Genomic DNA, 24,333 nt, shown 5'->3' with positions numbered 1-24,333 from the left:
TGCAGTCTGTTATTAACAGCAGCTGCCTGCAATTACTGCAGGTTCTAGTCCCACCAGGCCCAAGGTTGACTCAGCCTTCCATCCTTTATAAGGTAGGTAAAATGAGGACCCAGATTGTTGGGGGCAATAAGTTGACTTTGTATATAAATATACAAATAGGATGAAGACTATTGCTAACATAGTGTAAGCCGCCCTGAGTCTTCGGAGAAGGGCGGAATATAAATGCAAATTAAAAAAAAAAATATTAGCACGCAATTAGAAAAACTCTGACAATGATTTTCAAGATAGCGTTTTCCCTGCAGATATCCAAGGATGCGAATTAATGAGAGCATAATTCACACTTTATAATTCCATTGCAGGGTTTTGTGTTTTTGAGAGATAATGAATGGCGGGGGGGCGGGGGGGGTGGGGCGGTGAGAGGCCTTCTTCTTTTGCCCACTATTGTTTTTTTTTTGCCATTTCTAGAAAAAAAAAATTGCAAATTTAGAACTTCCTAGCTCTATTTCCTAATCCGCAAGAGCATTCATATAGATCTGTAAGAAAGTAAACAAAACACAGACTGCTTCAGATTTATTTTTAAAAGTTTTTAACCAGAAAGACAGTGATGAATATCAGCGGTGTGTTTTCTTCACCCTCAGGTGCGTTACCCTTTTATAAATCTTTCAAAATAGATTCCTTTTGCCTTGTTTTTTTTAAATAAAAACCATGACTTGTTTTACCCCTACCTACATGTACACATAAGCAGTACAACGTCAGGTCAATCCTCTCCTTTTGGGTAGAGATGAATTAGCTCCTGGTTGACACCCAGTCCGGGTTCATGAAAGGGAAATTCCAGGGCGTGGAGGAGAAAATCCTATCTCTCTTCCCTCTAAATGCTTAGTCATTTCCGATGAAATTCTGAGGAAATGTTTCATGACAGCAACAGACATGCCTCTTATTAGATCAGCATGGCCAAGCTGAGTCTGGCAGGCCAGAGGATGTATGCCGTCTGTATAAATTTATTGTGGAGTTTTCATGTTGAATTTATTCGACTTCACTCGTTGCTTATGGGGCATCTTGTCACTTTATCGCAACTCCTTTGTTGGTCGATCGTCTGCACCTCTTCCCTCACCTTCCCTCACAAAGGCCTCTTGTGGCTCAACAGGCTAATGCAGTCTGTTATTAACACACCTGCCTGCAATTACAATTACTACAAGTTCGAGTCCCCACCAGGCCCAAGGTTGACTCAGCCTTCCATCCTTTATAAGGTAGGTAAAATGAGGACCCAGATTATTGGGGGGGCAATACAAGTTGACTTTGTATACAATATACAAATGGATGAGACTATTGCCTTACACAATGTAAGCCGCCCTGAGTCTTTGGAGAAGGGCGGGATATAAATAAATAAAATAAAAAAGCTGTCCCCTGCCTCTTCCTTGTCGTCTTCTGGGCACAAGTTATTTTCCCCTTGTGATGAATTGGCCGATGCCAGGCAGAACTGGCAAAATGAAATGCGTCTCTTCGGGACCAGATGTTGCAGAGAGGTCTTTTCAGAAATGGGATGGCATTGTGCCCGGCGAGCATGGGCCCAAGTGGAAAATCTGGGGGAAGCCTATGGGCAGCTGCAATTTTGCCCCTCCTTGTCAGCTCTGCAGGCCCCCGTTGAGGTGCACAGATCTGCTTTGCAAAAACGTTCCTGTTGCACACGTACCTGTGGTAGACCCTTTTTTTTTATTTGCATTTATATCTCACCCTTCTCCGAAAACTCAGGGCGGCTTACACTATGTTAAGCAATAGTCTTCATCCATTTGTATATTATATACAAAGTCAGCTTATTGCCCCCAACAATCTGGGTCCTCATTTTACCTACCTTATAAAGGATGGAAGGCTGAGTCAACCTTGGGCCTGGTGGGACTTGAACCTGCAGTAATTGCAAGTAGCTGTGTTAATAACAGACTGTCTTAGCAGTCTGAGCCACCAGAGACCCTTGAGTTCAGTGCAACTGCCATAGTAACCACAATAGGTTGCAAAAGCGTAATGTTGTGGTTTGAGGAGGAGATGTGAGAGCTAGCCAATTGTTCTCCTTGAGCTGCTTCGGAAACCATGCCTAAAAGTTTCCAAAGCACTTAACCGCCTATATTTAATTTGATCGGCAGTTGGCAAATAAGCAAACACCAGAACAGATGGGAGGAGAAAAACTAATACAATTGGGTTCAAACGCTAAGAAATGGAAGGAGAGTCGATGACATTTCTGTACAATGCTCGCACGTAGTTAGGAGTAGATTGAAGTCCTGAGAAACAAGCAAGAGCTATCAGTTCACAATGAGTAGATTCTCTCCAACAACCAGTGCTGGTGAGGAATTTAGGGCCAACATACCCAAAATGCACCAGGCTGGGAAAATCTACTGCAAAGGATTATCTTTCTTAATGAGAGCAATTCTGATTCTTATCAGAGTCCAGGATGAGTGTTAGTCACAATGATGTGCTCAGGTAGCAGAGTTATTTAAAAAACAACAACCCTCCGCTTACTATTTCAGTAGCTGTTGCGTCAGGCCAAAGATTATCCGGTTTGAAATGTAGTTTCCAGGATGGGCAACCAAAAGGACACACAACCACATAATTATTCTCTCTCTTATGTTCCTTCTGAAATAATAGAGATAAATAGAAATAACTACCTAATGGTTATTTTTTTTTTTATTTGCATTTATATCCCACCCTTCTCCGAAGACTCAGGGCGGCTTACACTATGTCAAGCAATAGTCTTCATCCATTTGTATATTATATACAAAGTCAACTTATTGCCCCCCAACAATCTGGGTCCTCATTTTACCTACCTTATAAAGGATGGAAGGCTGAGTCAACCTTGGGCCTGGTGGGACTTGAACCTGCAGTAATTGCAAGCAGCTGTGTTAATAACAGACTGTCTTAGCAGTCTGAGCCACCAGAGGCCCTGGTGGCTTATTGTAGGCATTTAAAGCAGGGGTGAAGTGCTCCCAGTTCTTCGGCCTAAAAAACGCTTTTAAAAGTAAAAAAATGATCGTGTGGCTCAGCTGGGATCGTCAGAACCCTTTAAAAACATGTTTTCTACAAGCTCTTTGGTCGAAGAGGTTGTAGAAAAAATGCTTTTAAAAGTAAAAAAAAAAAGTTGACCACGCCCACCCAATCACATTACCCACCACCATCAAGCCACGCCCACAAAACCGGTAGATTTAAAGCAACCCAGTTAGCTGTCAGTGGAGACAGCAGAAATAAATTCCACCATATGTTGGCCTTCAGGGAATGATCTGAGATTCCAGAGTTTAGAACAGAGGTCTTCAAACTTGGCAGCTTTAAGACTTGTGGACTTCAACTCCCAGAATTCTCCAGCCAGCATAGGAGAATTCTGGGAGCTGAAGTCCACAAGTCTCAAAGCTGCCAAGTTTGAAGACTTCTGGTTTTAGAAAATGAAATAAATAAATAAAACTGCTTTTTTTTCTGGCATGCCTCATTCGACACATTTTGCCATTTATCCTATGTTTTGCCTTATAGGTAGTCCTTGTTTAGCAGCCATAGTTGGGACCAACAACTTGGTCATTAAGCGAAGCGGTTACTAAGTAGCCGTCCATATTTAATAAGATCCTTAACTTATTGTCCATTTCTTCTAGGAGGCCATACAAAAGCGTTTTGGCCTTGCAAAGGCCCAGCTGCGGGTTTATGTGCATTACCAGCCATCCTATTTCCACTTCCATGTGCACTTCACGGCCCTGAGCTACGATGCACCGGGATGCTCTGTGGAACGGGCCCTCCTGCTTTCCGATGTGATGTATCATCTGGAGCTGGACTCACAGTACTATCAGAAGTGCCCCTTGACTTTTCCTGTTCGAGCAGGTGAACCTCTGCTGAAGAAATTCCAGGAAGCCGGTAAAGATCTGAAGATCTGAGCACGGTGAAGAAAGAACGGAAGAAAATATATACATATACATAAACAAGAAATGAGGATACCTTTATATGGCCTCTGTAAGATATTTTGTGTTTTTTTTTTAAAAAAAAGACTTAATTTGTATTTTTTTTTCCTATTGGAGGATTTTTTAAAAAAAAAAATCAACAAATAGCTGTATTCAGGAGTTCCAGATGTATCTTCCTTCCCCTAGCTAGCCCCACTGTTTTTTGGGTGAGTTCCCATTTACCCAAACCAGCATAAATAATGGCCAAAGTTGAATTTGAAAATCAACAGAATTTGGAAGGCTAGAGGCATCACATTCTTGTGCTATGTGGACCATGGATTTGACATTGCAGATGTTTCAACAGATGTCAGGTTGGTGTCCTTCAATGGATTTGGGAGTTCAACAGCCTTCAGCCTTCAGCTTCTGCGAGGGTGACAAATTATGGACATTGTATGTAAAAAAGATGCAGAAAACATCATGATGCAAGCAATGGTATATGTGCTTCATGTTTGTATTTCCTCCTGCTAAATCTTACAACACTCATATTATATTTGTCCTTCTTTTAAAGCAACAATACTTGACATTAACCTGGGTGCCTTCCCTGGGCTGGCTGCTCTTCAGATTATTTTGGACTATAGTTGGTCACCTGACCACTGGCTACCAAGGACCATGAATGGAGAAAGAAGCTCAACATCAGTGTTTCGCAACTTTAAGATATGTGGACTTCAACTCCCAGAATTCCCCATCCATCATTTTAGGTTGAGAAATCCTGCTCTGCACACAACCTGGAAGAAAGCCACATTTTAAAACAGTAAAATGAAAAATGGATGGGGGTGCTGTATAGACATCATAAAAAGCCCAAATCAGTTCAGTCTATGGAAATTGGCTCTTCCCCCCCCACCCATAGTGTAGCAACTATGGCTGTTAAACAATTCATTTTCCAGCTTTTCAGTCAATAGTATCTAGACGCTGTATTGGCTGGTCTAGTTTAGGGTTGGGGCATATTTTCTCCAGATGTTAAAACTCCAACTTTACATAGTCTTAGCCGGTAAAGGAAGATCGCAGCTGCAGGCTAACATCTGGAAGGCCACCCATTGCCTATTCCCCTAAGTCCTTATGTGACTTTTTTGTTCCAATAAAAGTGACCACACGTTTCCTTGTAAAGCAACTGCATTGTTCCTCAGCATTTTTTTAAAAAATCCCAAAATCCATGGGTTTTAATTTTAATTAAAATTACATTACATCTGAGCAGCTCTGCTAATGTTAGAGTGACCTGGACCAATCTTTAAAAGGGAGTTTTTGCTGTCAGGAGTGTAAAAGAATGGATTAAGAAAAAAGAAAGAAGGTATAAAGAAAGAATTAGTGTTTTAATACCTTTTATGCTTCTGCAGCCTTCAATCCCCAAAGACCCTGGGTTTTTTTTCCTTTCTGTTGCTGTGACACTGACCTGTTCTTTAATGAATTCACTATTAAAATACAGAAGAATGCAGAATTCTATTCCATTTCTATCGCTGTTAGTATTTCTATCAAGGTACGATTTATTCCCCCAAACTGTAAATATTTAGTGATTTAGATCAGGGGTCTTCAACCTTGGTCCCTTTAAGACTTGTGGACTTCAACTCCCAGAGTTCCTCAGCCAGCTTTGCTGGCTGAGGGACTCTGGGAGTTGAAGTCCACAAGTCTTAAAGGGACCAAGATTGGAGACCCCTGATTTAGATGGCTGAACTTAGAAAAAAAAAAGGCAGTTTTTTGTTGATACAGCTTACAACTGGGACAAGAATTTCCATTGCCAAGCAAGGCAGTTTTAAGTCAGTGCCCAATTTTTATTTTATTTTTTGCCACAATTGTTAAGCTGATCTCTGCCGTTATTAAATGAATCAGGTGGTGCTTAAGCAAATCCAGATGCCCCCGTTGACTTTTCTTGGCAGAAGCTGGCTAGGCAGGTTGCAGATGGCGATCACTGGGATGTTGCAACCATCGTAAAATATATGCCAGCTGCCAAACACCCAAATTTTGAACTTGCAGCCTGGGGGATGGTTTTTTTCCATTAAAAAAAAAAAAGTCTTCAAAGTTGATCTGTTTTAAGTGTATGAAATTATAGCCCAGAACTAACAGATTCATTGGGTTTTCATTGTGAATTAGGCCAGGATGAGTAGGTACGGTCTGCAACACTCATTTGCTAATTTTTTTCCAATGTCTTCTATATTGATTTACTGTCACTTGCTAGAGAAAGAACTGAGGCATGACAGGCCAAAGAGAAAATAGGGGAACAAGATGGTAAGAACAGCATTAACCATCTGGCATCTGGACGTTAGCAAGAACATTGCTGAGTCAATCAAAAGAGAGTTGTTTCCAAATTCAGTGCCATGAGACAGAACTTAAACAATTAAAGGTCCCTATGTACAGGGGAAGTGATCCCTGCAATGTATCTGTTGTGCCTCGTCCTCCCTCCTCTCCTCAGGCGGGCCCCTCCCGTCTCCTACCGGGCCTGCTATCAGACTCCGAGTCTGATAATGAAGATGAACGGCCTGTCATGCCTCCAGCCCCTGGCCCTGGCCCCATGCCCGGACAGGAGACAGGATGTCAGGAATGAACAAACAAACCTCACTCATACAGCGTGCGTTCCTTTGGCTCAGCCATCAGAGGAAGTCAACCACGGATTGGAATTACTCAGGCCTACTCCTTCTGACCCCTCCCTTTCTCAAACAGCAGAAGACAATTCAAAGTGGGAGGATCCTCGCTTCCGGAGATCTGAGAGGCGACGCCAGCAGAAGGAAGGGAGGGGCAGGCTTGGATAAATGCTGAGTCATGGAGCCACACCCCACAGCCTATATAAAGGACCTGCTTTTGGCATTCCAACCTTGAGTCAAGCAAAGTCTCATCTAGGTTGCTGAAGTCACAACTTGGACTCCTGCGTGCCCTGAGAAACCTCGGAGAAATTTGGCAAAGCTGCAGAGGCTTCGTTGCCACGCCTTCCGACTGTCAGAGGGGTCGTCTGAGGGTCATCAGAGGGGGAGGGGGACACGACAATATCAATATGACTCACAAATTTGGCAGAGGCTAATTCTGTGTGGATTTGCACAATTAAGTCTATCTAATTTGGGGCAGTTAGATTGGCTGTTTCCCATATTTAACAGAATAACATAGTTGGAAGGGACCTTGGAGGTCTTCTAGTCCAACTCCTTGCTCAGGCTGGAAGCCCTATACCATTTCAGACAAATGGTTGTCCAACATCTTCTTAAAAACTTCCAGTGTTCCACAACTTCTGGAGGCAAGTCGTTCCACTGATTGTTCTCACTGTCAGGAAATTTCTTCTTAGTTCTAGGTTACTTCTCTCCATGATTAGTTTCCACCCACTGCTTCTTGTCCTGCCTTCAGAAGCTTTGGAGAATAGCTTGACTCCCACTTCTTCGTGGCAGCCCCTGCGATATTGTAACACTGCTATCATGTCATCCCTAGTCCTTCTTTTCATTAAACTAGACATACCAAATTCCAGCAACTGTTCTTTATATGTTTTTAGCCTCCAGTCCCCTAATCAACTTTGATGCTCTTCTCTGCACTCTTTCTAGAGTCTCAACATCTTTTATACATCATGGTGACCAAAACTGGATGCAGTATTCCAAGTGTGGCCTTAGCAAAACCATTCTAAAGTGGTATTAACACTAATTGGCTTTTTTGGCAGCTGCAGCACACTGCTGGCTCATATTTAAGTGATTGTCCAGTAAGATTCCCCTCACTATTATTAAGCCAGGTACTACTGATGCTGTACCTGTGCATTTGTTTTTTCCTACCTATATGTAGAACCTTACTTTTTTCACCATTGAATTTCATTTCATTAGATAGGGCCCAATGTTCACATCTGTCGAGATCCTTCTGTATCTTAAGCCTACCTTCTGGAGTGTTGGCTATTCCTGCCAACTTTGATGCTTAATACCTATTTTAAAGCTTCACTAGCCGACCCTTTCACCTAAATCATGGCTTCATTGCAGGACCTATTTCACAGACAAAAGCCAGGAAAAGCTCCAGGCCCAGACAAGATAACTCCTTCTTGCTTAAAAGTCTGTGCTGACCAATTGGCCCCCATCTTCACCCATATTTTCAATAAATCACTAGAGATGTGCTATGTTTCTTCTTGCTTCAAACGCTCTACCATCATCCCAGTGCCGAAGAAGCCCACCATCAAGGAACTGAATGACTACAGACCAGTTGCTCTAACATCTGTAGTCATGAAAACCTTTGAAAGGCTAGTGCTTTCCTACCTGAAAACCATCACGAATCCGCTCTTAGACCCCTTGCAATTTGCATACCGAGCAAATAGATCAACAGATGATGCTGTTAATATGGCTCTGCACTACATCCTACAACATCTTGAGTCTCCAAAGACCTATGCAAGGGTCCTTTTTGTAGACTTTAGTTCAGCATTCAATACCATCATTCCAGACATTCTTCTAACTAAGCTAAACCAGCTACAGGTACCGGAACAGACTTGTAAGTGGATCACAAGCTTCCTAACAAACAGGAAGCAGCAGGTGAAGCTAAGCAAGATCACATCAAATACCTGTACAATTAGCACAGGGGCCCCTCAAGGCTGTGTGCTCTCCCCACTTCTCTCTGTATACCAATGACTGCATCTCCAATGATCCATTTGTTAAGCTACTGAAGTTCGCAGATGACACAACAGTGATTGGTCTCATTCGAGACAATGACGAATCCGCATATAGACGAGAGGTCGAACGACTAGCCTTGTGGTGCAACCAAAACAATCTGGAACTGAACACACTCAAAACCGTAGAAATGGTGGTAGACTTTAGGAAAACCCTTCCAAACTTCCACCTCTTACAATACTTGACAACACAGTATCAACAATAGAAACCTTCAAATTTCTGGGTTCTATCATATCGCAAGATCTCAAATGGACAGCTAACATCAAAACATCATTAAAAAGGACAACAAAGAATGTTCTTTCTGCGCCAACTCAGTAAGCTCAAACTGCCCAAGGAGCTGCTGATCCAATTCTACAGAGGAATTATTGAGTCTGTCATTTGCACCTCTATAACTGTCTGGTTCGGTTCTGCAACCCAACAAGAAAAACACAGACTTCAGAGGATAATTAGAACTGCAGAAAAATAATTGCTACCAACTTGCCTTCCATTGAGGACCTGTATACTGCACGAATCAAGAAGAGGGCCGTGAAAATATTTGCAGATCCCTCGCATCCTGGACATAAACTGTTTCAACTCCTACCCTCAAAACGACGCTATAGAGCACTGCACACCAGAACAACTAGACACAAGAACAGTTTTTTCCCGAAGGCCATCACTCTGCTAAACAAATAATTCCCTCAACACTGTCAGACTATTTACTGAATCTGCACTACTATTAATCGTTTCATAGTTCCCATCACCAATCTCTTTCCACTTATGACTGTATGACTATAACTTGTTGCTGGCAATCCTTATGATTTATATTGATATATTGATCATCAATTGTGTTGTAAATGTTGTACCTTGATGAACGTATCTTTTCTTTTATGTACACTGAGAGCATATGCACCAAGACAAATTCCTTGTGTGTCCAATCACACTTGGCCAATAAATTCTATTCTTCTGTAGTAGTGAAAAGCAGTCTTTGGGCTTATCGATGTAAAAAGATACAGCATAGGAGGAAAGAGGAATGGGGAGGGAAAAAGACACACACACAAAAAAAAACCACAGTTGCCAGTTCTTAATAGTCTGTGGTTTTTATAACAGCTGCAGTGGAATTTGGCACTGGCGTGGCTTAGATAATGCCATTACTTTCTCCGGAGCAGATGGCACGACTACTTTTCTCAGAGGACAGTTGGTTTTGCAGATAAGCACAGCAAAATAGCTCCTTTTCCAAGTGTGTCATCCACAACAGTTGCGGCGACATCCCTGTGATTCATCCTTAACGGGAAGCCCCAAAGGGAAGGATGGGCATTCCGAGTGAAAGTAGAGAAGCAAGGAAACATGTGTTAAGACAGAGAATCCTCGTGCCTGGCTGAACGCTGCAATTGACTGGTTTCACAAACACACTAGGCTGGGGATAGGTAACTTTTTAATGGCCAAGGCTGCTCTTCTCTCCCCCACTACCACCCCACCAAATAAAAAAGGGAGAGGAGGGAAAACCCCTTTCCAAGGATCATCACAGTACTACATGGCTTGTGATATGGTGATATCACATGAATGGGTGGGGCCAAAGTAATTGGCTGGGAGGAGTTGGAGGGATTTAAAATAGGGTTGTGAAAGACTTTGGATCTGAAAGCAGCAAGCAGCTTTGGAGGTTGCCTGAGAAATAGCTTTATGCAACTCTTTTTGAACTGGTTGAACCTGGTTAATTGGAAAAAGACATCAGTATTTTAAGAAGTAGCAGACAGGTGTGATGCTCTTGCTTCTAGATCAGGGGTGGGGAACTATGGCCCTTTATGTCCTGTGGATTTCAACTCCCAGAATGTCTGAGCCAGCATGGAAGCATCTAAACCCCCCACCCCTGATCTAGATGCTTCAAAGCATGGGTCTTCATCCTTGGCAACGTTAAGCCTGGAGGACTTCAACTCCCAGAATACCCCAGCCAGCAAAGCTGGCTGGGGAATTCTGGGAATTGAAGTCCACCAGGCTTAAAGTTGCCAAGGTTGGGGACCTCTGCTTCAAAGCATCTTTTTGCAGTCCTCTGGGGTTTCAAAACAAAAGGCCCAGGATATGCCTGTTGCTCAGGTGTTGTGGATTGTTTGCCCCAATATTAAGTCAATGCTCTGCAAATAAAAGGCTGTGTGTTGTGACTCCAGCCCCCGAACCTGGCCCCATGCCCGAAAGCGACTCAGAAAGTGAGGGGGAAGGGCCGGTAAGGCTTACCTCGGGAGCACGGATTCCTTTGGCTCGGCTCCAGGAGCCAGAACCAGACCAATCGGAGGACGTAATGAGGCTGTCATCCCCTGATTCCTCCCTTCCCCAGGCTACGTCTTCAGACCCAGCTGATAATAATAATCAAGCTTGGATCGACCCGCGCTTCAGAAGATTAGAGAGGCGGCGTCATCAAAAGGAAGGGTGGGGCTCCACAGGATATATAAGGAGCTTTGGGACTGCTCTCACTCCACGGGAAGCAAAGTTTAGCTGATCGGTTTCAAAAAGAGCTGAAAGTCTTGCTACGTGAGTCATTTGTTTGAACTTTGGCAGGCAGCTGCGATTTCTCTGCCAGGACTGATAAGAGCCATGAATCCACTGGCTGAAGGCCAGCTCGTGGGTCTGAAGTGGGGAAGGAGACAGAATACTGTGTGTTGTGAGAAAGAGGTCTTCCACTTTACATGTTCTGTGAGCACAGTCTGATAGAACTGTTTCTGCAAAAGCGTTTTCATTCAGCTGTAAGCAATGATTAAAAAACACAGGTCATTAATACACTTTGGGAAGGCTTCTGGGATATGTAGTCTGTGCAACATGGGGTTTTTCAGTGGTGGTCTCAGAAAGAAAAATAACAGTATCCTGTGGTGCAAACCAACTAACTCTTTGAACTAATGTGTACAACGCAGGATGTCCGGGTGCTTAAAAAAAACAACGCAAGATGGGTTTTTGAAACAAAGGTTTGGGGCTTGAAATAATCAAAGCTACTCTGTTTCAGCGGAATGGGAGATGAAACAACCGTCTGACTTTTCCTTGGAATTCCCAGAGTGTGACTAGACTTGGCAGTCATGCAGAAAACCACTTGGTTGTGCAGCTGGCAAGCGTGAATCCCTTTTTACACAGCTGAAGTTGGAGCAGACAGAGCTGGTCGTAGACAGGGGGAGAATTAAGCAGGCAGGCAGGGGAGTTTCATACAAAAGCAATGGTTTGCTTTAACCATGATTTATAGCCATGGTCTCAAATTGTGGGCTATAAGCCCCAGAATGGTTGTCAGCGACTGGTGGTAGGGATTGCCAACATTTTACAGACTTGATCAGCTGGCACAAATAAAGCATGACTATTGGCAAAACTTGCTGTAGTTTTGCTCCGTGCAGCAACCCACAAATTTGGAGAAGTCTCACGATACTTTGGATAAAATTTTAACTAATAACTAATCGCAGTCAAATTACAGGGAAGTATGCAGTGGAAGTATGCAGTATGAAGTATGCAGTGGAGTACCCCAAGGCTCTGTTTTAGGCCCAGTACTCTTCAACATCTTCATCAATGACTTGGACGAGGGGATAGATGGGGAACTCATCAAATTTGCAGATGACACCAAGCTGGCAGGAATAGCCAACACTCCAGAAGATAGGCTCAAATTACAGAAAGATCTTGACAAACTTGAACATTGGGCGCTATCTAACAAAATGAAATTCAACAGTGAAAAAAGTAAGATTCTACATTTAGGCAAAAAAAACAAAATGCACCGGTACCGTATATGTGGTACCTTGCTCAATAGTAGTACCTGTGAGAGGGATCTTGGAGTCCTAGTGGATAACCATTTAGATATGAGCCAGCAGTGTGCAGCAGCTGCTAAAAAAGCCAACACAGTTCTGGGCTGCATAAACAGAGGGATAAAATCAAGATCACGTGAAGTGTTAGTGCCACTTTATAATGCCTTGGTAAGGCCACACTTGGAATATTGCATCCAGTTTTGGTCTCCACGATGTAAAAAAGATGTTGAGACTCTAGAAAGAGTGCAGAGAAGAGCAACAAAGATGATTAGAGGACTGGAGGCTAAAACATATGAAGAACGGTTGCAGGAACTGGGTATGTCTAGTTTAATGAAAAGAAGGACTAGGGGAGACATGATAGCAGTGTTCCAATATTTCAGGGGTTGCCACAAAGAAGAGGGAGTCAGGCTGTTCACCAAAGCACCTGAGGGTAGAACAAGAAGCAATGGGTGGAAACTGATCAAAGAAAGAAGCAACTTAGAACTAAGGAGAAATTTCCTGACAGTTAGAACAATTAATAAGTGGAACGACTTGCCTGCAGAAGTTGTGAATGCTCCAACACTGGAAATTTTTAAGAAAATGTTGGATAACCATCTGACTGAGATGGTGTAGGGTTCCTGCCTGGGCAGGGGGTTGGACTAGAAGGCCTCCAAGGTCCCTTCCAACTCTGTTGTTATGTTATGTTATGTTACACTGTGACTTGAACTCAAAGAAAAGTCTGCAGCTAACATGGTTGCTTACAATTGTCCTATTTATTTCAGGAGGACTTGGGTTCAGGCAAGAATAGGCTGGATTTGCTTCTTTGAGAAACTGACGGGGTTCTTTTTAATAAAATGGGAGATAGGGCTGTTCATATGCCATTGGGTATGGGGCAGAGTAGCTGAAATAGCCTCAGTAAAATAAAATACAGGTAACCCTTGACTTATTACCAAAATTGGAATCCATTGCTTAGGAAGGTGTTTATTAAGTAAGTCAAGCCCAATTTTATGACTTCTTTTGCTACCGTTATTAAATGAATCACTGAAATTAACTGAATCATGTGGTCATTAAGTGAATTCTGATTTCCCCATTGACTTTCCTTGTCAGAAACCAGCCTTTTCTCTTTTTATACTTAGCTTTTTTGTCTTTCAATCTTTATGCAACCATGCTTGTTTCATCTTGGGTCTCTCTTGCGTTTTCAGTGGTATTGTGGCAGACTGGGCTTTTATAATCTCATTTTTCAGTTTTCCAAGTTTCTTGAGTTGTTTTCACCTTAAAATTTCCATCCATGGAATCCTTCCCAAGGTCTAAGTTTGTTGAAATCAGCTCTCTTGAAGTCCAAGACACTAGTTTGACTTCTTTCTTTTGCTTGTGGCTGAATTATACTGAATTCCAATAAAATTGTCACTCTTTCCCCAAGTTCTTGTACCACTTGTACAAGATCTCCCATAGTGTACCATACAAATTTCTGAACTGTGCCCTACAAAGTTCCCGTCTTACCTGTACCATAAAATACTACTAACACTGAAGTAGGTGCTGATATATATTTATTTCAACATTTAAAACTTTCTTTTTACTTGAGTTCAAGACAGTGTAGCGAGCTAGAACTTTTGGCTAAAGATGATGCAAATTTAGTGAGTGCCACATTTCCCCCCCCTACGTTTGGCAATAAATACATGCTGACATGGCAGATGAATGTTGCAAGTGTTTACAATATTAATCCCACTGAGCAACAGCCTGAATATCTAAATGCCTCCTGAATTTGGGAGATTTGCCACGTCATAAAATGATTATCACAAAGGCGAGCTAGATCCCTTTCTCTGAAAGCTGGGAATTTGTTCCCCTCTTAGCCCTCGCTTCAGAATTTCTCCCACTGAAGCTGATCCTGGTTTGTTTTTTGGGCCAAGGTAGCTCCCCATCGTGTTTCATATTCAAGGCCTATGGAAGGCCCAAAACCCATTCTTTTCCATTATGCTAAAGATAACCAGTGGTGTGTAATGGTGAAGAGGTGGCACTAGGGAAACCTTTATTCAAATCTACCCCTGGCCACAGCAGCTTTCTAGGGGATTTGGGGCTTGTCCTAGCCCCATGATGGCGAACCTATGGCATGCGTGCCAGAGGTGGCACCGCAGTGCCCTCTCTGTGAGCACACAAGTTGTCACTCCAGTTCAGGTCTGCTGCGCATGCACATGACTCCTGCAGGTCAGCTGGTTGTTAGGTCTCTAGCACGCATGTGTGGGAGTGGGGCGCATGCAGGGGGGCTGCACCTGTGGGGGTGTGGGGGTCACATGCATGCACATGGGGGGCATGCAGGGGGCCAGACACACATGCGGCAGGGGGCAAATGGAGGGCTGTGCGTGCATTGCATTTTGGGGATTCAGGCGCGCATGTGTGCCTTGGGCACTCGGTCCAGAAAAGGTTAGTCATCACTGTCCTAGCCCAACCAGCTGCTGTTATGGGGAGAAATGGAGCCATGGCTGCTCTCTTGGGTCCTAAGGAAAGATGGGAGATTCAGTGGATGTACAATACTTGCTTAATGATGCTAATTGGGAATGGAAATGCTGTTGTTAAGCAACATGTCTTCAGGTAAAAAGTCCCGCTTGCTGTCGTTAAACGAGAACTGTGCAGGTAGTTAAGGAGGACCTCTTACGATTCCAGGTTCTGACTTCCTGCTGGCTTCCCCATTGATTTTTGCTGGTGGGAAGCTGGTAGGGAAGGTTGCCAATGACGATCACGTGATTGTGGGAGACTGAGATGAACATGAGGTCTGGTCATACGTACCACCCATTCAGCATCATGATACACCTGGTTGGTAACAAGTGGTCTTCAATGAAGGCCACCTGTAACTAAACAAAGGGAACTAAACTAGGGCCTTACTGCAAACCTCAGTTTGTCAGTTGCCATCATGGAACCTAAATAGCCTTTGTATGAAAGAACTGTCAAAGAAGGATGTGGAGAAGCACTAATGCAAGGGTCTTCAATCTTGGCAACTTTAAGCCTGGTGGACTTCAACTCCCAGAATTCTGGGGGTTGAAGTCCACCAGGCTTAAAGTTGCCAAGGTTGAAGACCCTGCACTAATGTATACCAGAGGTTGAAGCAAGTGTAGGAAACTCAGAGTAACTCATCTTTTTTTTGGGGGGGGGGGGCGGACAAAAAAACTAGGAAGGATTTTCCAGACAATTATCATAACCTACAATAACGCAGCACTCCTGCAGTCCATACAGGGTCTCTCTCTAAATCCGGCGTACCTCAAAGGGTTTAAAAAGTCTCAGGTGGGCCAGGCGAGGCCAGGCGAGGAAAGGCGCCCACAGATATTCTGTCTTCTCCAGCTCTTCCTCCTTTCTAAGCCCCAGTCATACCCCAACCTTTCTTTGTCTGCCAGTACTTGCTTCTCAAAATGGGCCGGTTCCAGGCATGACTGAAACACCTGTTAAGCCTTTTTGGCGTGGAGGATGGTGGTGAGGGTCCATTTTTAACCCCCTCAGCGGCTCCCCTCAAGTTCCAAAGCTTGCAAAAGGAATGCAAAGTCCCGGCTATCTTAACGAAAGGAAAACCTCAACCTGTTTTTTTTTTCCTCCCACCAAGCAGCCGCCCCGGGTCCAGCTGATACCTTTTAACCTCGGATGAGCCGCTTTTACAACTGTTGCATCCTCACGGCCCAAAACCCCATTCCCGGGAGGGAAAGCTTCGCCTGCAACGCGAGCTCCGCATTTTCCCGCTGAAACCCAACCCCCCCCCAAAGGACTCGAGGTCCGTTTGGTCAACCCAGCCCAACCCAGAGGTAGCATCGGGATGGTGGTGGGAAGCCTCGCTAAGCGAACCTCGCTTTCCTCGGCTCGGCGAGCCCCGCGCCTCTTTAGAGCCGTCAGCAGAGACAACGTTAAGCCGGCGCCTCCAGGACTTCGCCTCCTCCGTCCCGGCCCTCGCCCCGAGCGCCCGCAAGCAGCAGCAACTCCCTCCCTCCCGGCCGGCCGGCCGGCAGACCGAGCCGAGCCAAGCTCAACCGCCCCCCTCGCCTGCCCACCGCCGCTGAGCCGGGGGCTGCTTCCCTCTGTGCGCAAGCGTGGCCAAGGTAGGGGCGGACCGTTTCCCGACGCCCCAGCCGCTCTCTTGCCTTTCTCTTCCTCGCTCGCTCGTTCGTTCCTCCGGCGCTCGCCTGGGCTTAAGTTGCCAGCGGCCGCGGCAGCCGATTGCACCGCGCTCCACCCCGGCTCCTCTGCTGAGTTGGCGCCGCTGCAGACCACGGGCTGCCCGAGCTGCAGGCGCCGGACTCTTCCTTTTGCAGAGCAGCGGTCGACACAACGATCTCTTCCCCCCCCCCTCCGGCTCTCCTCCCGCCGCCTTCGCCTCGCTTGGATTGCAACCCAGCCGCCGCTCGCCGGCCCCCCCCGCGGCCACCCTCCGCTTCCACCCGAGCCGCGGAGGATGGCTGGTGGCGAAGGGTAAGTTGGGGCGAGGGGCTCTCGGGCCGGCTCCTCCTGGAAGGCTGCTGCTGGTGATGGTGGGAGCATCCTCTTCATCTTGCCCATCCTGCCCATCCTTCCTTCAGGCGGCCCCGGGGCGCCTTGCCTTCCCTCCCTCCCGTTCGGCTTCCCCAGCTGGGGCTTATGATGCCCCGCTCTGCCCTGCCTCCTTTAGCCGAGGGGTTGCGTTTCTTGCGCTGGGCGCGCTTGGCCTGATGCTGAACGAGGGGTTCGGGGTTATTCGCTCCATCCGGGCTGGAAACGATCCCGGCTTGCTTGGACTCTTCCCAGCCGCGCGACAAGACGCTGGGCTCCTTGTCTGCCGGGTTCCCGCAGCCTGGCTTCCCAGGGCGCATCTTGCACCCGGCGGCAGCGGCGGCGGCAGTTTGTTGCGTCTCCAAATGTGTTCCAACTTGTAGCTGGGCTCTGCCTCCCTTTTGTTCCTTTCTTTGTGTCTGTGGCTGTTGGGAAGCCAAGGGAGAAATAGATCTGGGCAGAGGAGCTGGGATGGGCGCTTTTGATGCCCTCCCGATGGGCAAATGTCGTTTGGCTGCGGGCATGGGCTTGGCCGGACTTTTTCTGGGCAGGCAGACCGAACAAAACTAGCTTGGCATTGCTTTGACCCAACGGGAGCTTGCTTGAGCATCATCACTTCTGTTCTTGCTTCTTGTTGGATTCCATTAGGAAACCCCAAAGCCTGTTTTAGGGTGAGTTATTTATCCAGTTCAGTCTATTTCTCTTTCCCCACATCTGGAGGCTTTGAGCCATCTGGATGCAAAGCTGGTCTTCGTCCCCTTGATTTTTCCCTCCTTCCCTGACAGACCTTCTAAGAATCCATCAAGAAGAGCCATAAGTCTCTGGGGGCTTTATTGAATGCAGGTGACATGGCCTCCAATGCTGGAGAAGAAACGGAGACCTTCTGTATGAGAAGCACGTGCTAGACTGCTGAGTGCCTTGCCTCAAGCAATAGCTTTTTCAGATTGTTGTGAAGTTTGACTTGTCACAGTGTGACAACTTGGGGAGAAGGCACAAGAAAGGGCTGTCTCCTAGCACAGCAGCATCCGCAACAGGTCAATGTTCAAATTGCTAAAAGCTATTTGGCCTTTGCACATAATGGCAAAGAAGGATGTTTCTCTCGGTCTGTAGAAAACATGTTTGGATGGACATTATATGGCCCTTGGATATTGCTACACGACCATGCCTATCAGCCTGGCTTCTGGGAAAAGAGTTGTAATTCAGAAACGAGATGATGACCTCCTTCATTTTTATCCAGTGGCTTCTTGCTGATGATACTTGAGTCTTAGAATGCATCCTACAAAGTTTTAAAAGTATTCTTGTGTTGTATAATTTAAATGAATCGGACCAAGTTTAATACTCTGGTGGGAATTGGATAAACTGCATGGTTTTTTTAAAAAAATTGCTATGGTCTCTGAAAATCTGGAGTTAAGCTCACATTATAGCAGTGTTTATGATGTTGGGAAGTGATTCAGGTTGACTTTTTATTTATTTAAAAAAGTCTGTACAGTTTTATTTATTTGAATCTCTACAGTTGGTTGTGTTATATTTTAATTCAGGACTAAGGCCTGAATGATTTTAAAAAACGGGTGTACTTAGGAGTCCAAGGAAGGAACCATAGACTTACTTTCCCGAGTCTTTGGAATAATTTGTAAAACTTCAGTTTTTGACTGTTTTAAGAACCCTCCTCTTTCTGAGAACAATGGGTTCAAGAGTGAAAGTGTGCTGCTTGTGTAACTAACATTTCCAGAGGTTAACATCTGCACCCCTTCTGGATGAGAACTGGAGTGGCTGCTGGTACCTGCCGATTACTTAACTCTGGCTTAAAAATATTGCACTTGTCCGTAAGGCTGTCCTTGATGGGACGTATGGAACTTGTAACTGGTTTAGAATGTGGCGACTAGGCTCGTGTTGAGAGTATTGAATTGGAGTTATAGGCATACATAATTGCTATTTGAGATTTCAGTGGCCTTCTTTGGCAAGTTCAAGATGCACATATATATTTCTCTATGGCTAATGTGCCTCCTACTCATAGGAAAAGCTACCCCCATATGTGATCAGTTTACAACCACCATCATGGTTGGTCATCTAACCATCATCTAACCACTGCACCACCATCAAGAGCAGTGGTTAGAATGCAGTATTGCAGAGTGACACTCCCCACTATCAGCAGTTCGATTCTCACCAGTTTCTTAGGATAGGGCCTTTTCAGTGACAGCACCAATACTTTGAGATTCCATTTCTTTGGTGGTTTCTTTGTCAAGCTTTAAGAAAATTCTCAAAACTTATTTTTATTCATTTGCTTTCCCATCATAGAAGCCATGCCTAGTTGCTCTCTGTTTTTGATTGCTGGCATTGGAGATTTTTCTGCTTTTTTGATTGCATTTCTGGTTGTACGTCTTTGTTGCTTTTCTGTTTATTTTTTTTGCTGTAATGTTTTCTCTGTTTATGGTTTTGATAGCTTTATGATTGGTGTAGTTTAGTCTGGATGGGTTTTATTTAGCTTTGATGTTCATTATTGGCCTGTTGTTAATCCCTGGTAATTGAGAACATAAGTATATAAATGAATGGGAAACCTATCTACACATGCACACATAAATACACATACAGTACATATCCTGCTTTTGGTGAATGAGAATGTTAGAAAGGGGTCACAGATAAATTCAAAATTTAATTTCCCGTTAACAGGATACTGCCTTTTTAAGTATTATAAGCCCAACTTCACTGTTCAATAAACCAGAAATATATTTTGTTTATTTTAGGTTTGTTTAATGATCTAAATAAACCTGGACAATTGAAATCTGGGTCATTTGTTTTTTATGCAGAATGGCACCGTTTCAGCTTGACAATTTCTGCTCATGCATGAAAGCTAAAAGATTTTATCTCTTGCCAGAACAAAATTGTCTTATTTATGTATTTATTGCTTTTATGGCTTACCTTTTCCCTAAGAAGTAGAGGTGATGCTGATAGTTCTTCACTTTATCCTTGCAAGGACACAGTGAATAACTTTGTCCCAAATTCTAACCACAAGACCACAATGGCACTATCTGTTTTGCTTCTCTGCTTGTGTTGTACCAAAAGGGAGGAGCTAAGAAAGAAGGAACCCATTATTTTTCTTCTGTTGTCTTGACTTTACAGCTTAGCGTTCTCTACAGGAAGTTCTGCTATAGATGTAGATTAGTCCGTTGAACCCCTCCTATGATTTTAACAACCACAGAATTTTGGTGGGGCTAAGTAAAACATTTCAGAAAACACTTTAGACTTGGCTTTTGACTCAGTTTGTTGAGTTAATCCTTCCAGTGGGTACTCAACCAGTTCAGTTAATTCAATTTCCTTAAGTACAGGTAGTCCTCAACGTACGACCGAAATTGAGCCCAAAATTTATGCTGCTAAGTGAGACATTTGTTAAGTGACTTTTGCCCCTTTTTACGACCTTTTTTTTTGCCACAGTTGTTAAGTGAATCAGTACAGTTGTTAAGTTAGACACGGTTGTTAAATGAATCTAGCTTCCCTGTTGCCTTTGCTTGTCAGAAGGTTGTAAAAGGTAATCACATGACCCCGGGACACTGCAACCGTCATAAATATGAGTTTAGTTGCCAAGCGTCTGAATTGTGATCACATGACCATGGGAATGCTGCAATGGTCATGAGTGTGAAAAGTGTGAAAAACAGCTGTAAGTCACCATTGTAACTTTGAGCAGTCACTAAATGAATTGTTGTAAGTTGAAGACTTCCTGATCTAGATTAGCTTGTGGGCTTCCTCTGCAGAAATCATTTACAGCAGGGATCTTCAACCTTGGCAACTTTAAGACTTGTGGACCTGAGGAATTCTGGGAGTTGAAGTCCACAAGTCTTAAAGTTGCCAAGGTTGAAGACCCCTGATTTACAGCAAGGAGTCTACATCTATGCCAAGGCTATGTCAGATGACCAGATATTCTGGAAGTCCTAATGGTGCAACTCCATCTTCTGCTGTGTTTTCATGTTCATAGAACGTTTGTCGAAAGTTGAAGAAAACTGCCTCCATGGACTCACAATTTACATGCAAGACAGAGAGGAGGAGAAATCTCAGGCTATTTTTGGACTAAGTTATACAAAACGTGGTTGGTTAAGATTTGGTTCTCTTTGTTGTGTGAATTATGGTTTATTCAAACCATGGTTAAGGAAACAATGAGGACTTAATGGTTTGTGTTAACCCACAGTTGGTTAATGTTGAAGAACTAGGCAGAAATACTTATATTTGCATCTCTTGAATGGAAATCCATAAAGTACCAGTGAACTAATGTTTAAAAGAAGACGAAAAAAGAAAAGATGAGTGACTTAATTCAAGGAATCTCATGATACATTTAGAGGACAGCTTGAATCAAATAACTCTTTAGATATGTCTATACTTGCTCAGTGACAAAAATATAAGTAGACATCCCTGAGTAAGTGGCTCTAATGGGGTTTATTTGGCTTCATCTCATAACCCAAGCATATTATTTTCTAATAAATTGGTATATAAATGTAGCTGCCACTCAAAAATAGACAATATTTTTGAAAATATTTACCGATATTATATTTGAAAATATTTACAGATCCCTCACATCCTGACATAAACTGTTTCAACTCCTACCCTCAAAACGACAGAGCACTGCACACCAGAACAACTAGACACAAGAACAGGTTTTTTCCGAACGCCATCACTCTGCTAAACAAATAATTCCCTCAACAATGTCAAACTATTTACTAAATCTGCACTATTATTAATCTTCTCATCATTCCCATCACCCATCTCCTTCCACTTATGACTGTATGACTGTAACTTTGTTGCTGGTAATCCTTATGATTTATATTGATATTGATTGTTTCCTGATTGCTTATTTGTAGCCTATGACTATCATTAAGTGTTGTATCATTAAGTGTTAAATTTGTACCCTATGACTATCATTAAGTGTTGTAAGTGTTGTACCTTGATGAAGGTATCTTTTCTTTTATGCACACTGAGAGCATATGCACCAAGACAAATTCCTTGTGTGTCCAATCACACTTGGCCAATAAAATTCTATTCTATTCTATTCTATATTGGTGACAATGACATTTGTGTGAATGAGATCTGTGTATTCCAAGAAGATTCAGCAAGCCATTATGACTAAGATGTCTGTGCTTTTGAGTTCATATAACTATCTAGGCAATGCCTCTCTACATGGATGAAATATTCCAAGGGTTTTTGATCTGAAATAATCAACACAACTCTAGCCATTCATAAAGGGATGATTATAGCTAGCAACTGGCTAGGTCAATGGATCTTTATGTGGAAGACACAGTACACATAATTTAAACAAATTCATTTATGTAGAGCAAACAAAGCCAGCCTTTCATTGCATAGAAGGAAAGAGAGCTCAAATGAAATGTTTTTTCAGTGTATTTCATTATCTGCTCCTTGCTCTACTCCAACCTACTTGCAACAGATAAATGTTAACTTTTCAAAGCTACGTATGAACCAAGAAACCTTTCTAATAAAGTGCATTTATGAACTAATTTCTCAACATGGGACAGTCTTACTGTTAGAGCAACACAGCCAGTATAAAAATCAGAATTAACTAAAAAGCTAGAAAAACGGAGCAGAGATAAAAAGTCATATGATACGTTCTGCTTGGTGCACTCCGAGAGGCCTGGCTGAAATAGAGACTCAAAGGGTGTAGCTCTTTCTCGAGAAGTGAGAAGTTTTATAAACAGGCTGTGTCCTCATTCTTCCCAAGAAAAAGGAAAGTGCTGGACAGAAGGAGGAAGATTAAAACACTTTAAAAACAGCTGGTGGTGAAATCTTTAACATAGATATGTAGAAAAATATATTTAATTTTGGATGCGCCTTGCAACTCACTCTGTCAAGCCTGTGGTAATGTGCTTTCTGCTTCAAAAGAGTGAGATGTTGTACCCTGAATTTTCAACAGTTTGGATCCGAGGAGGCTCTGGGGCCACAAAGAGGGAAGCTTAGAGCAAGGGTCTCCAACCTTGGCAACTTTAAGCCTGGAGGACTTCAATTCCCAGAATTCATCAGCCAGCAAAGCCAGCAAATTCTGGGAGTTGAAGTCCGCCAGGTTTAAAGTTGCCAAGGTTGGAGATCCCTGGCTTAGAGCCCTTCGATCCTTCCTTTGAGATTGTTCTGCACTAGAGGGGCTAGAACAGTGGTTCTCAACCTTTATAGTGCTGTGACCCCTTTAATACAATTCCCCACATTATTTTCGTTTTGAATTTATCGCGCCTGAAGCCGTATTAGCTAGCGATCTGAACTGCTTGCGATTGCCTTGAGGACGGAGGCATTAAAGCGGAGACTCCTCCCCTATTAAGTTTATGGCGCCTGAAGCCAGATTAGGCTAGCGATTGGGAGTGATTGCAGCTGGCTTGAGAGGGAGACATCAGAGCAAAGATTTCTCTCTTTTTTAATTCATCGCGCCTGAAGCCGAATTCGGCTAGCAATTTGAAGAGCTGGCAGCTGGCTTGTGGAGTCAACCATTGGAGCACGATTCTTCGACTCGCAAGTATACTTCCCATATTTCCTATGGTCTTAGGCGACCTCTGGCAAATCGTCATTCGACCCCCAATGGGGCCGCGACCCACAGGTTGAGAACCGCTGGGCTAGAAGGAGCAGAGCAAGGATAGGGAAGTATGTCCAGCTGCTGATAGACAGCTGATCGCTACAGTCCTGATAGTCATTTTGAGTGCGGCTACTGGGAATTGTGAGAACAACTGGAACACCTCCCAGGAGTTCCCAATCCCTGGATCCTAAAATATCAGTACTTGTCCAGCCTCTCCCATGGACACCTGCTGTGGTGGAGCTAGTTAGGATCAGGAAGTTGCCGTTAAATATTTCAATTGTATTTGCAAAGACTTAGAGAAAGTCCATGCAAGAGTTCACCGTGAAGACAGAGATCTTCCAAAATGGTAGGGGGAACTCTTGTCCCTGCCCAAGAAGGACATTTTAAGGTTCCTCACCAATGGTTGCATGGACCTCTTTTGGAAAACCACTGGATATATTTTCAAAGAGTCCTCAGTTCTGACATGTTAATACAAGATGAACAAGCTGATCCATGAAATTCAAGCCAGCTTGTCCACTATGCAAAAACAGAATGGCAGATTTCCTTACTTCTCTGTCCAACCATCTTTTTCTCTGCTATGATTTGCAACGGATGCAGCATTATCAAAAATACATAGTCTCCCCGTTACTTAATCTTATGGCAAAGGGAGGCAACCTAGTATTCATGGTCTTACTTGCATTAAAAATGTATTTTCATCGGATGGTATAAATTAGGAATCTTGAAAACTGCCATGCTGGATTCACATAATAATATATGTGAGTCCTTGTGTAATTTCTTTGATTTTAGCACATAATGTGTGTAGTAACTGAACAGACTATTTGTAGCTCAGGATAGAGTAAGAATAGAATATTCTTTATTGACCAAGTGTGATTGGACACACAAGGAATTTGTCTCCAGTTCGTAAGCTCTCAGTGTACATATAAACAACAAAGTTTGTTGTTTGTTGAACTGTGGGGTCCTTGGTGCTCTCGTTTTTTTCTTACAGCCATTTCTTT

General features: G+C 43.6%; 2 protein-coding genes and 1 long non-coding RNA gene across 5 annotated transcripts in view; 2 read left to right on the top strand and 1 right to left on the bottom strand.

Annotated features, from left to right (window-relative positions):
- Nucleotides 1-5,488, top strand: part of DCPS (decapping enzyme, scavenger) — an 81,076-nt gene extending 75,588 nt beyond the window's left edge. Inside the window, exon 5 of one of the 2 annotated variants that reach the window (XM_058194864.1) lies at nt 3,624-5,488. In XM_058194864.1, coding sequence (XP_058050847.1) covers nt 3,624-3,899 — 276 coding nt within the window. In that variant the 3' untranslated portion in view covers nt 3,900-5,488. The remainder of the gene's footprint in view (nt 1-3,623) is intronic. The other variant, XM_058194862.1, reaches the window with a different exon arrangement.
- On the bottom strand, nt 576-16,343 carry LOC131204052 (uncharacterized). Of its 2 annotated transcripts, none has more exons than XR_009156521.1 (3): nt 16,108-16,343; nt 3,684-3,895; nt 576-2,622 (listed from the first exon to the last, which is right to left on the bottom strand). It is a non-coding gene; the product is annotated as an uncharacterized LOC131204052 (long non-coding RNA). The 2 variants fall into 2 exon arrangements; XR_009156520.1 differs by lacking the exon at nt 16,108-16,343 and adding an exon at nt 10,772-12,688.
- Nucleotides 16,344-16,397: 54 nt separating this feature from the next.
- The window catches only part of ST3GAL4 (ST3 beta-galactoside alpha-2,3-sialyltransferase 4), a 190,521-nt gene continuing 182,585 nt past the window's right edge, over nt 16,398-24,333 (top strand). Inside the window, exon 1 of the mRNA XM_058194865.1 lies at nt 16,398-16,728. The gene's annotated coding sequence lies outside the window, so the exon portion shown is untranslated. The remainder of the gene's footprint in view (nt 16,729-24,333) is intronic.

The sequence above is a fragment of the Ahaetulla prasina genome, chromosome 9 (genome assembly GCF_028640845.1).
Source record: "Ahaetulla prasina isolate Xishuangbanna chromosome 9, ASM2864084v1, whole genome shotgun sequence".
NCBI classification, from domain to species: Eukaryota; Metazoa; Chordata; class Lepidosauria; order Squamata; family Colubridae; genus Ahaetulla; species Ahaetulla prasina.
The sequence above is the reverse complement of the archived record's forward strand: the minus strand, read 5'-3'. Positions and strand labels throughout refer to the sequence as shown.